Raw genomic sequence first — 11728 nt, 5'->3', positions numbered from 1 at the left:
TGTAGATAAGCAGAAGAGAATTTGGTTCCACTTTGCCACCCCTCACCCCCCTTTCTCCACTGCCCCACCCCCCCGCGCCGATCTTCAGAAGAATATGGATGTTTGGGGACTCTGCGGGGGTAGGGGAGAGGGGGCCCTGAAAAGGACTGGAGTGTGAAGGGCTGGCTTTCAGGCCTCACTCCTTGGAGGCAGAGCAAAGAAAGTCTTGATGCGATCCAACTTCCTATCCCTGCCCTCAAGTCTAGGAAATTGCAACTTTCTCCCAAGCAGGCTGGGGGTCTGGAGGAAAGGCCCCGGGAAACCAAGTGCTTGGAGGAATGGCAAGACTCAGGGGGCAGAGATGCGCCAGGAGCCCCGCACCCCCCCCTCCCCTGCAAACGCGCTGGCGTCTTGCACCAAGCGCCTGCCTTTCATGGCATCACAACCACCTGGACTACTAATACAGGCGCAAGAAAAGAGAAAGGGGGAAGCGGGGAGGGCCAAGGCGCTGTCCTAGTCGAGCCAGGCAACGTGGCGATGAATAAGAAGAATCCAATTAGAGCAGGGCCGGAAGGCGGCTAGCTCCGGAGAACACATTCGCACAAGTCCAACTCCACGGAGCATTGTATGGAAATCCCTGTTCCCCACCCTCCATAGGAGGTCCCTAAGATCCGGCTGCCAACTCCTGTCACTGGGCTCTTCTGAGTTCTGGGAGACAGGCCTAAGGCATGGGGGAGGCGGGGTGAAGCGCCGGGTGGGGCGCGGGCTGATGCTTCACTTGTCCGCAACTTGCCCGCCGTGGCCGGCGCCTCGCTTGGCTGTGGGAGCCCACCGAGGGGTCCCTCCCTTCTCGCACTTGCCCGAGTCCGAGCCGCGGCACGCCACGGAAGCTGCCAGCGCCCGCGGAGTTGGCGGCGCGCTCCGAAGAGCTGGGCAGGGTGATGGAGCAGCGGCTGCCTTGTGGGATGCTGGCGTGGCCCTCCCGGGGACCGGGCGGGGACATCTGATCTGCGGGCTGATTGATAAGTGCGGGCGAAGGGGGCGGCCTGCCCTCCCTCCTCCTCCTCCTCCTCCTCTTCCTCCTCCTCCTCCTTCTCCTCCTCCTCCCCCGCCTCCCCCCTCCTCCCCGCCGCTCTTCCTCCCTCCGCCCCCCTAGGCTCGCTCCTTGCTGCCAGAGGCGCTGCCCGCCGGCAGAGCCGCTCTAGTGGGATCCGGCCGTCCCGGGGGCGCCGCCCGTGCTGCCTCGTCGCCCTCCCTCCCGGGCCGCGCGGTGCCAGGCGGTGCCAGGTCTCGAGCCTCCCTGCGCCGCGGATGCTGCGGGCGCCTCCGGGGGACCAGCCGGCGGGGCGCGCTCGCCGGGTAAGTTCGGAACCGCTCTCGGGAACGCGGGGCCGCCCAGGCCAGGCTGCCACAGGCAGTGCCGTGGGAAGCCGGAGCGGGAGGACGGGTGGCCGCGGTGGCCGGCGCCCCCTCCCCCCACACACCCCTGCTCGCTTTGCCGCGCTCTTGACCGTCAGCGCGGGCGTGGTCGGACTCGGGGTGTCGGGCAGCCCCGTTTGGCCGTGATCATGGTGGGCTACCCGCGGGGCCTCGGGGACCTCCCTCGGGACTCTTGCGGCCGCGGGCATCCCGAGTGGCGAGCGCGGAGTCTGATGCCCAGTGCTCGACCCCGCTCCAAGCAGCCCGCGGGCCCGTGCGAAGCTCTCCAGCAAAGGCAGGGGCATTCGGGGGGTGCGGGGCGAAAGAGGCCGCGCTGGGCGAACTGAGCCCCCCAGACCCGTGTCTTCCAGCATCCGGCCTGCCGGACTCTTAACCCCGTCGTGGCCGGGCGGGGGGCCGGCGTGGGGAAGAGCCGCGGTGCCGCCAGCGTTCCCCGAAGCTGGTGAGAGGCGACAGAGTCCCCGATGTGCGCTTCCGTCGCCCCGAAGCGTTGCAGGAGCGCTTTCCTTATTTTAGCGTCCGCCTCTGCCTCCCTCGGGCTCACCCAGAACCTTTCCGCCGCCTTCCCAGCCGACTCCCCCAAAGCGCGGCGCTCCAGCGGCGCCGCCCGAGTCGCGGGGCCGCGGGAAACTTACTCCAAGCGCGCGGTGGGGTCTTGGGGCGTATTCGCACCCGGCGGCTGGGTGGAGGGTCGCGGCTGTGGCACGGGGAGGACGAGAGGCGCCAGGCTCTGTGGCTCCAAGTCGGCAGCTCAACATTCCCCTTCAGGGAACCCCCTCTTGTCACTCCCCGAAGCTAGCTCGACGCCGCAAGGAAATCTTCTTTGCCCTGGCAGTGCCAGGAATTTCAAGCCGCCCTCCTCGTCCCCAACACACACACATATTCACTCTGAAATTCCTAGCAAAATAGTCTGTGTTCTCCAGAAGACAGGCGGTGCCATGAAGGTCTTGAGAGACATGACTGCATTGGAGAACGGAAACGAATATTTGCTATTCCACTTGAACATTGATTTTTTGGGTAAAGGAGTACATTCGTGGCAAACACCCCTAGGGCTCTGTAAGATGTAAGGCTGGGCTAGTTCGTGCTCTGAGTGGTCTAAAGCCCAGGCTTCCACTGTGCGGTGTGCAGATTCTTGAACTTAAGCGGGGGGGGGGGGGGGGGGGGAGGGGGGATGACTTTGCCTGGCCAAGGTGTGTGCTCTTCTAGAAAACGGATGTGATTGCAGTGGTCTTGACTGTCGCGCGGGTTGCCACTTAAGAGAAGTAGACGCTGAAGTCACGTTTGACATGTTTGACAGTGAATGACTTGATGAATAAGTCATATATGTCCAGGAACTCCATACGTGAACTAGTGGCAAAATAGGTGGAATCAAGTGGCCTTCAGTGTGAAAAAAAAAGAAAAGAAAAGAATAAAAGCTTGAGTGCTGCTATTCCAGAACTCTGCATCCAGCATGCAGGTGCACTGGAGAGAGGGTGAGGGGCCCTTGGCTGGGCTGCCTGCTCCCTTCTGTGGACAGCTCTGTCTCACTGTTGCTCTTTGTTACACACACACACACACAAAACCACAACTGAGACCCAGGAAAGGGAAGGTTCTTGCCCAAGACCAAGGAGCAAGAATAAGAGAATGGGGCATGGCCTTGGGATGTCTCTTTCAAGGGAAGGAAAAGCGGGAGGAGAAAGTTAGAGAAAAAATATCTGGAGGAGACTTCAAGAACCACAGGTTGCTTTAGAACTTGAGTTAAGAGTCCATCTATAGCCCTTCTTGGGGGAAGGACTGAGCTTGTATGGGGGAAAGAGTTCTAAGGCCAGGCCTTAACAAGGGAGGAGGCCAGGAGGGAAAGGGGCTCTGTGTGCCCAGAACCCTGCTTTGCAGAATCAGTTGTTGGTGTTCCACATTTGAGCCAGCAGTGGGACCCGGTGTTAACTCCTTCTGCAGCAGGCTGGGATGGAAAGGGTGAGGCATCTGGCTGAAGTGTTTTGCTCAACAGGCAAATCTCTTTCTTGGTCAGGTTCTCCCCCACCCTCATCAGCTCATCTTCCTGCCTCTTCTCTCCCACCCTAGCTAGACGCAGCCCCTGGCCCTTCCAGGCCGTCCTGCAAGTGGACTCCTTCCTATGAGACTCCTGAGTCAAAAGACCTTAGTATTATTCGGGAAAAATGAGATCAGTACTACAAAAGCCCAGCCTCTGCTCAAGAGGAATGTGGTTGAAGTTTATCTGGTCCCAACCTTGGGGCAAGGTGGAGCTGAGAGGGCCCAGAGAGTCTCCATCCCTTGGGCTGGAGGGGAAAGGAAGGTTCAGATGCCAGTGGCATGCCTGCCAATGGATCTGGATGGAAGTCCCCAGACTACTGAGCATCTCTCTGTTCTGCCCCGGTCTGCAGGTGCCAGCCTCCTGTCCTCCTGGCCCTGGCCCTGATGCCCTGGAGGGTCGAGGCCCCCTTCCCTGCGCTCCCAGGCGCAGCCCCGCGGTGCCTCTCAGACACCCACACCTCTCCTTCCTTTAGGCAAGACGCACACTCTGAAATCCCATTAGCGGGCTAAGTATAACCCTCAGGGGGAGCGGGGTTGTGTGGCTGCTTCTCCTCTGGCTTTTGCAGAAACCAGGCAAGTGTTTCCTGGCCCGGTCTATGACCACCCAGAAAGTAATTCAGGAGCTAAAGCAGACCCCCTCTCCGCCCCCGCTGGAACTGCTCTCCCACCTCGGCGGACACGCCAGTGCGGGGCTCCCGGTCCTGAAGCACAGAGGGGCCCCTGCACACTTTCCCCCCCGACTGCTTCTCTGCTTGGCAATTCAGCCTGAGAGCCCTTTGCACCGGGCAGCCGCGAGAGCCAGGGCCCCAAGTCCTAGCCCGGGTGTGATTCTTTTTTTTTTTGGGGGGGGAGGGATCCCTTAGCGAGGTAGCTCCTGGAGAAGCCCTCTGTCCTCTCTCGGGGAGCCCGGGCGCGCCGCCGGCCGGGTGGGACGGCGACTGTTTCCAAAGCCCCTGCCGCAGGCAGGATTCGGGCTTGGCAAAGCCAGTAGCCGGCCAGGGACGCCTCGGCTCCTCCCTCCCCCACCGCGCGCCCTCGATCCCCCACTAGTCCCCTCCCCCGTGACGTCACCTCATCCCCGTCCCGGGGAGCCTGCAAAGCCTCTCAAATTCAAACTGCTCGGCGCACTGCCGCTGCGGCCGCCCGCCTGTCAGCGCGCCCAGGCTCGGCCGTCGCGGTCCCGGGTAGGCTCGGGGTCCCGCTCCTGCAGCCCTCCTCTCCTCGCGTTCCTCGGGCGCCGGGCAGCGTTTTCCTTTTTTCCTTTCAGCGCCCCCACCTCCCCACCACCAACCCCGCCTGATCGGTCGAGAGAAAGCGGGGCACCCCCGCCCTCGCTCCCCGCCCCCGTAGCGGCATCTTCCTTTACCCCGCTCTCCTTCTCTTCCGAAAGATGCTAAACTACTGGAAGACGGCCGCGGAGAGGAGTCCTGTCTTCTCCTGATGCGTGAGTAACCCCCTCACCCAGATTTCCCTTGGCTTTCCCAGCCTCCCCTCCCATCCCGCGACAGTTTCCCGATTTTCCCACCCCCACCCCCCCTTTGGCGCAGTTGGAAAAAAAAAAGTCAAGCGGTTTCTGCTGCGAGACCCAGATGGACGGGAGAGCCCATCTCTTCCGGATGCCCCCCGTCCCCCACCCTCAGGAACCAGAGATGGGCTGGTTTTAGTAGGACAACTCGGGCTCCTAATGACTCCGCGGCTGGGAGCGGCCCGCGGGGAAATCCGGTACAAGCATCTGTGTACCAGGACGCGCGTGTGGGTGGGCTGGGGCGAAGCAGCCGCTGGGAAAAACAGTGATTTCATGCCACCGTGTGCCCACTCCACGCCTCGTCCCTCCCTCCCACGCCGCCCCCTCGCTTTGCCATTTTAATCGGGCTTCCTTGTCTCTTTCTCCCCTGCACGCTGCTCTCCCGTCCTCCCCCCTAAGGTTTGCCTGTCGGTACCTGAGCTGACACCCCGTGCCTAAAGATGCTGAGCGGCGTTTGGTTCCTCAGTGTGTTAACCGTCGCCGGGATCTTACACACAGAGAGTCGCAAAACTGCCAAAGACATTTGCAAGATCCGCTGTCTGTGCGAGGAGAAAGAAAACGTCCTGAATATTAACTGTGAAAACAAAGGATTTACAACTGTCAGCCTGCTGCAGCCCCCCCAGTACCGCATCTACCAGCTTTTCCTCAATGGAAACCTCCTCACCAGACTCTACCCCAACGAGTTTGTCAATTACTCCAATGCTGTGACTCTCCACCTGGGTAACAACGGGCTGCAGGAGATCCGAACCGGGGCCTTCAGCGGACTGAAAACCCTCAAGAGACTGCATCTCAACAATAACAAGCTGGAGGTGCTGAGGGAGGACACATTCCTGGGCCTGGAGAGCCTCGAGTACCTCCAGGCAGACTACAACTACATCAGCGCCATCGAGGCAGGGGCCTTCAGCAAACTGAATAAGCTCAAAGTGCTCATCCTGAATGACAACCTTCTGCTCTCACTGCCCAGCAATGTGTTCCGCTTCGTCCTGCTGACCCACTTAGACCTGCGAGGGAACAGGCTCAAAGTCATGCCTTTTGCCGGTGTACTGGAGCACATAGGAGGAATCATGGAGATCCAGCTGGAGGAAAACCCCTGGAATTGTACCTGTGACTTACTGCCCCTCAAGGCCTGGCTGGACACTATAACTGTGTTTGTGGGTGAGATCGTGTGCGAAACCCCCTTTCGGCTGCATGGGAAAGATGTAACCCAACTGACCAGGCAAGACCTCTGCCCCCGCAAAAGTACTGGTGACTCTACGCAGAGGGGCAGCCACGCTGACACCCATGTCCAACGGTTGTCCCCTACTCTGAATCCTGCTCTTAATCCAACCCGGGCCCCAAAAGCCAGCCGGCCACCGAAGATGAGAAACCGTCCAACGCCCCGGGTCACTGTGTCAAAGGACAGACAGAGCTTTGGGCCCATCATGGTGTACCAGACCAAGTCCCCTGTGCCTCTCACCTGCCCCAGCAGCTGTGTGTGCACCTCCCAAAGTTCTGACAGTGGTCTGAACGTCAACTGCCAAGAAAGGAAGTTCACCAACATCTCCGACTTGCAGCCTAAACCTACCAGTCCAAAGAAACTTTACCTGACCGGCAACTATCTTCAAGCTGTCTACAAGAACGACCTCTTAGAATACAGTTCTTTGGATCTGTTGCACTTAGGAAACAACCGGATCGCAGTCATCCAGGAAGGTGCCTTCACAAACCTGACCAGCTTACGCAGACTGTATCTGAATGGCAATTACCTTGAAGTGCTCTATCCGTCAATGTTTGATGGACTGCAGAGCTTGCAGTATCTCTATTTAGAGTATAATGTCATTAAGGAGATTAAGCCGCTGACCTTTGACGCTTTGATTAACCTACAGTTACTGTTTCTGAATAACAACCTGCTGCGGTCCTTACCCGATAACATATTTGGAGGCACGGCCCTCACCAGGCTGAATCTGAGAAATAACCATTTTTCTCATCTGCCAGTGAAAGGGGTTCTGGATCAGCTCCCAGCTTTTATCCAGATAGATCTGCAAGAGAACCCCTGGGACTGCACCTGTGACATCATGGGACTGAAGGACTGGACAGAACATGCCAATTCCCCTGTCATCATTAATGAGGTGACCTGCGAGTCCCCTGCTAAGCACGCGGGGGAGATACTTAAGTTTCTGGGAAGAGAGGCTATTTGCCCAGACAACCCAAACCTGCCAGATGGCACCATCTTGTCCATGAATCATAATACAGACACCCCAGGGTCACTGAGCGTGTCCCCCAGTTCTTATCCTGAGCTCCACACTGAAGTTCCACTTTCGGTCTTAATTTTAGGGTTGCTGGTGGTCTTTATCTTATCTGTCTGTTTTGGGGCCGGTCTATTTGTCTTTGTCTTGAAACGCCGAAAGGGGGTGCCAAGTGTTCCCAGGAGTGCTACCAACTTAGATGTCAGCTCCTTCCAATTACAGTACGGCTCTTATAATACTGAGACTCAGGATAAAACAGACGGCCACGTCTACAACTACATCCCCCCACCTGTGGGTCAGATGTGCCAAAATCCCATCTACATGCAGAAGGATGGCGACCCAGTAGCCTTTTACCGAAACCTACAAGATTTCAGCTATGGCAACCTGGAGGAGAAAAAGGAAGAGCCAGCCCCCTTGGCTTACACCATAAGTGCTGCCGAGCTGCTGGAAAAGTCGACCACACCAAGAGAGCCGGAGCTGCTGTATCAGAATATTGCGGAGCGAGTCAAGGAACTGCCCAGTGCTGGACTGATGCACTACAACTTCTGCACCCTACCGAAAAGGCAGTTTGCCCCTGCTTATGAATCTCGACGCCAAAACCAAGACAGAATCAATAAAACCGTTTTGTATGGAACTCCCAGGAAATGCTTTGTGGGACAGTCAAAGCCCGACCACCCTTTACTGCAAGCTAAGCCGCAATCAGAACCAGACTACCTCGAAGTTCTGGAAAAACAAACTGCAATCAGTCAGCTGTGAAGGGAAATCATTTACAACCCCAAGGCATCAAAGGATGCTGCTTCAAACTGCTGGAAGCACTGCCTTGCCTTTGTGTTTGTTTCCCAGTGTCAGTGGGGGACTTTGACAGTGTCTGGGGGATGGGGTAAAGCAATGATACTGCTTTTTCAAGTTTTCCTTTAAATTATTTCTCTTGCTTTTCCTCCACCCCACCTTCCCCCACTTCTCTTCTTAGGAATCATCACTGAACATGAATGTTTCTACATTTCTTTCCAGCATTTTCCCGTGTATTTTGTTTATGGTTTTGTTTAGGTTATCTTTCTTCTTTTTATTTTTCAGCCTGGGAATGGAAAGAGGAGATTATGGTGAATAAGGAAAGCGCCAGCAAAGTTTTCAAATGAAAATGGATACTGAGTGTATTTTGTAGATGAGACTATACATTCTTTTGTAAATAATGATATATGGTATTTCTGTCTTGGTTACCAAGTATAGCCACTAGGCATCACTTCTTCATGTTAAAGTGCCTTTGCACTTTAAGTACATTACTTAAATGTTGCTTTTAGCTTTGAGAAATTGAACATATTTTGATGTGTTGTATTTTTGAAATTAAAAACACTGTAAAATAGATTGAAAATGTCAGCTATATTAAGTCAACATACAGTTTGCTTGAGTTATAGAAACCAGCCTATCGTTAAATGATTCTAGTTCTAGGACTTTATAGATTTAACTGTAAAATATTTCCTTTCCTCTGGATTTGTTCTCAGTGATTTTATTTAAGTCAACTAAGGGGATTTAACAGTGGACTAGAGGTAATAAAGCACCTCAGTTGGGATTAGTGGTTCATTAATAAAATATATTTAACCCAATATCAGAGTGAATTGAACAATTAATGCCCCCCGTAAATCATTATTTTAAACTAACATGGTCAGTGTTTTAGATTATTTTCCTAATTAAGAGTACATTACACAACTTGTAATATATTTTTCCTGCATTAAATTAGATATTTTTATATATTTAAATGAAAGAGTCTGAATTTCTAACTTTTTAATTGAAATTAATATTTTTTCTGCCTATTGAAACATTTTCTATAAACACATACCAGTAGAGGCCGCCACACACCTCATTAAATAAACGCTTACGAGCCACTAGCTACCTTGAAGGAAGACTTCAAAGGTGAACTTCAAACTTCCCTAGTAAATTCTCCCTCAAATTCACAGCAGCAGAGGACAAATATATACATTACTTTCAATTTCGTTCGGGATTTCAAGTTAGACTCAGAATCCTTCTCAATTTTCACATTTTCAGAGAAAGCAGCGTTTTCCTCTTGAGTTTATTGAAGCATTAATGGGGTGCTATCAAATCCTGTAAGATTTGCATATCCAGATGCATTTTCTAGCACCTAAACCCAGAAAGCAAGCAACAGTTTTCCCCTCCGCCTTCGTCAGACATGTATTACTTGAATTTCTTCCTAGTCAGCTCGAACTAGCCTTTCTTTTGGTCTTCACATTAAAATTATTTTCACTAACTGAGTCTAGGTAATATTCCTGAAGCCTTATTAATTAGCCTGTAAATAACTTTTAGATGCAAACATTATTGTGTGATTTAAACAAACAGCCCTTCTTTACAACAAAAAATAGTTTTGTTTTGTCTATTGTAAATCCTTATGCAACTGGGATGGTGATCTGCATATAAAGTAGTCCAGCTTTTCAATTCCTTATTAAAGCAATTGATGGCATCTGAAAGAAGCACACTGTTTCCTTTTCATAAATAGGTTACTGCACATAATAATCCTTTCTTATCATGTGGAGATTGAAGTGGATCCTGATAATTTACTTTTATAGCTTAAAATGACGAATAGTATATTATCTGTCACTATAAATAATTCATGTGATAGGCTTTCCATTAGAAATTATTTAAGTACAAATTATTTGGACTAATAAATGCTGGCGTGAAATTTTTTTCTAAACAATGGAAGGTAATTTTGCATCTAAAATTGTAAAGGGTATTCAGGTAAAAAAATGCGCTTAACAACCTAATCACTGAATATCTACAGAGACAAGTTAATATTTTTCAGTTTTTGATTAGAGACAATTCATATTTTGAATCCATTAGTTCAAAATTGAAAATGATGGGCTGAAATGGTCTACAAAAAAGCTAACACAAAAAATTACATTTCACAGAAGAGGAGCTAGAGTATTATGCTAACTGGATTTGTAATTGCTCTCATCTGGTTCAATGATGAATACAAAATACAGAGATAGGTACTTTCGGAAGTGATTATTAACTCAAATTAGTAAACATCCTATCAAGATAGTTTTTACATCTAAACATTATGAATTAAACAGTTGATTTCACTTCAATTATTATTATCTTGAAATTCATTCCTATAAAATGTCATTGTTCTTAAACTAATTTATTAATCTTAAATAGAGGTAGTTTCCTATTTATTTAGTTATCTGATTTTCAAAGAGACCTCTTGGAAGAATTCAGATTCATAAAGTCTTGATTAATAATTACAGTTTAAATTCTAGGGCCTAATACTTTTTATGTTTCTATTTTATTTTCATTGGTTTCTAAAATTAAATCACCTTCTTGGGGACCAGACTATTTCATTTAAAAACACAATGCACCATATAATTTGAAGCGTTATTTTCTAATGCAGTAACAAACACTTCTAAGTTTTACTAATTTATTAGCATCTGCACTCAATGATTATGTTGTTTTTGCTTTATCCTCTCACATCTTTTCAAATATAACTTTATTTTAGGATTTTTATTTTTTTTCTCCTGCAGCTACATTTTGTCATTTCACTTTTATTTCACGTGCAGCTTCTAATGGACCTGAGCTTCAGCACAGAGAAATAATTCCCGCCAATAGAATGTCATCTTCGCTGACCCTGCCTGGATCAGATCTATATGTCTGGTCTTACAAATGGCAAGGGACAATTCCCTTTTCTTAGCTCTTAATCAATTGCTCTCCTGTTTTTGAATATACTCCTGGCTCACTCTGTATGGAAACACTATAACACACCACTTCTCCATCCGGACACAATTGCCAAGAGTCAAAATTGGTTCTGGACTTTGGTTGACCTGTGTGCCTTGTTAGTTTCCTCCAGCAGTTGGTGAGTAAGAAAATTATTTCCTCTGCTTTGTCCTCTGACCTCTAAGGTAATTTGATTTTTCTAAATATTTCCATGTCATCAAGGGCTCTATTTTTTTAATTTTTACAAAATAGTTGTGAAAATAAGAGAAAGTTTCTATGATTTATCATGCTTTGAAAATATTCATTTTGATCACACATATTTCAGCAACAACATGGATTGGATGCCAGAGTGAAGAAAGCCTTGCAGATAATTCTCTTGATCCAATCATTTCTTTCTTTATTCATCAACTCAATATATAGTTATTGAATGCTTGCTTCCTAGATGCCACGCTCTATGCTATGTGCTGAGGGAGGCTCAGAGATGCAGTTGACAAGATCTCTGCCCCACCTGCCTTCCCACCCTGACCGGAAGTTAGTAATAATAAAGGAGAATCTTACTTGTAAGCACTGTTGAGATCTCTTCAGAGTTACATGATCAGAAAGGGAAAATGTACACCAAATAAAGTAAAACATATTTATGAAGAATAAAATCAGACCCAATATTATGGCCTGAAGATAGCTATATACTTATACTATCTAAAGATTGGCATTGCAAAAATGAATCCCAAGATTGTAAATACAAAATCACAAAAGGAAGTTTCCTGGAACATCCATGTTTTAGAGGCAGTATTTACTTTATATATCATTGGCTCAA

The 11728-nt window shown here is 50.3% G+C and overlaps 1 protein-coding gene across 2 annotated transcripts; it reads left to right on the top strand.

The window, feature by feature from the left end:
* Positions 1-733: 733 nt before the first annotated feature.
* SLITRK2 (SLIT and NTRK like family member 2) lies at positions 734-8798 on the top strand. Of its 2 annotated transcripts, none has more exons than XM_055121786.1 (3): positions 734-1338; positions 4841-4894; positions 5375-8798. In XM_055121786.1, exon 3 carries the CDS (start codon positions 5416-5418, stop codon positions 7951-7953), a length of 2538 nt encoding a protein of 845 aa, XP_054977761.1. In that variant the 5' UTR covers positions 734-1338; positions 4841-4894; positions 5375-5415; the 3' UTR covers positions 7954-8798. The 2 variants fall into 2 exon arrangements, with proteins under 2 accessions (XP_054977761.1, XP_054977764.1); XM_055121789.1 differs by having other exon boundaries at positions 4718-4894.
* Positions 8799-11728: the final 2930 nt, after the last annotated feature.

The sequence above is a fragment of the Sorex araneus genome, chromosome X, assembly GCF_027595985.1.
Source record: "Sorex araneus isolate mSorAra2 chromosome X, mSorAra2.pri, whole genome shotgun sequence".
Lineage (NCBI taxonomy): Eukaryota > Metazoa > Chordata > Mammalia > Eulipotyphla > Soricidae > Sorex > Sorex araneus.
The sequence above is the reverse complement of the archived record's forward strand: the minus strand, read 5'-3'. Positions and strand labels throughout refer to the sequence as shown.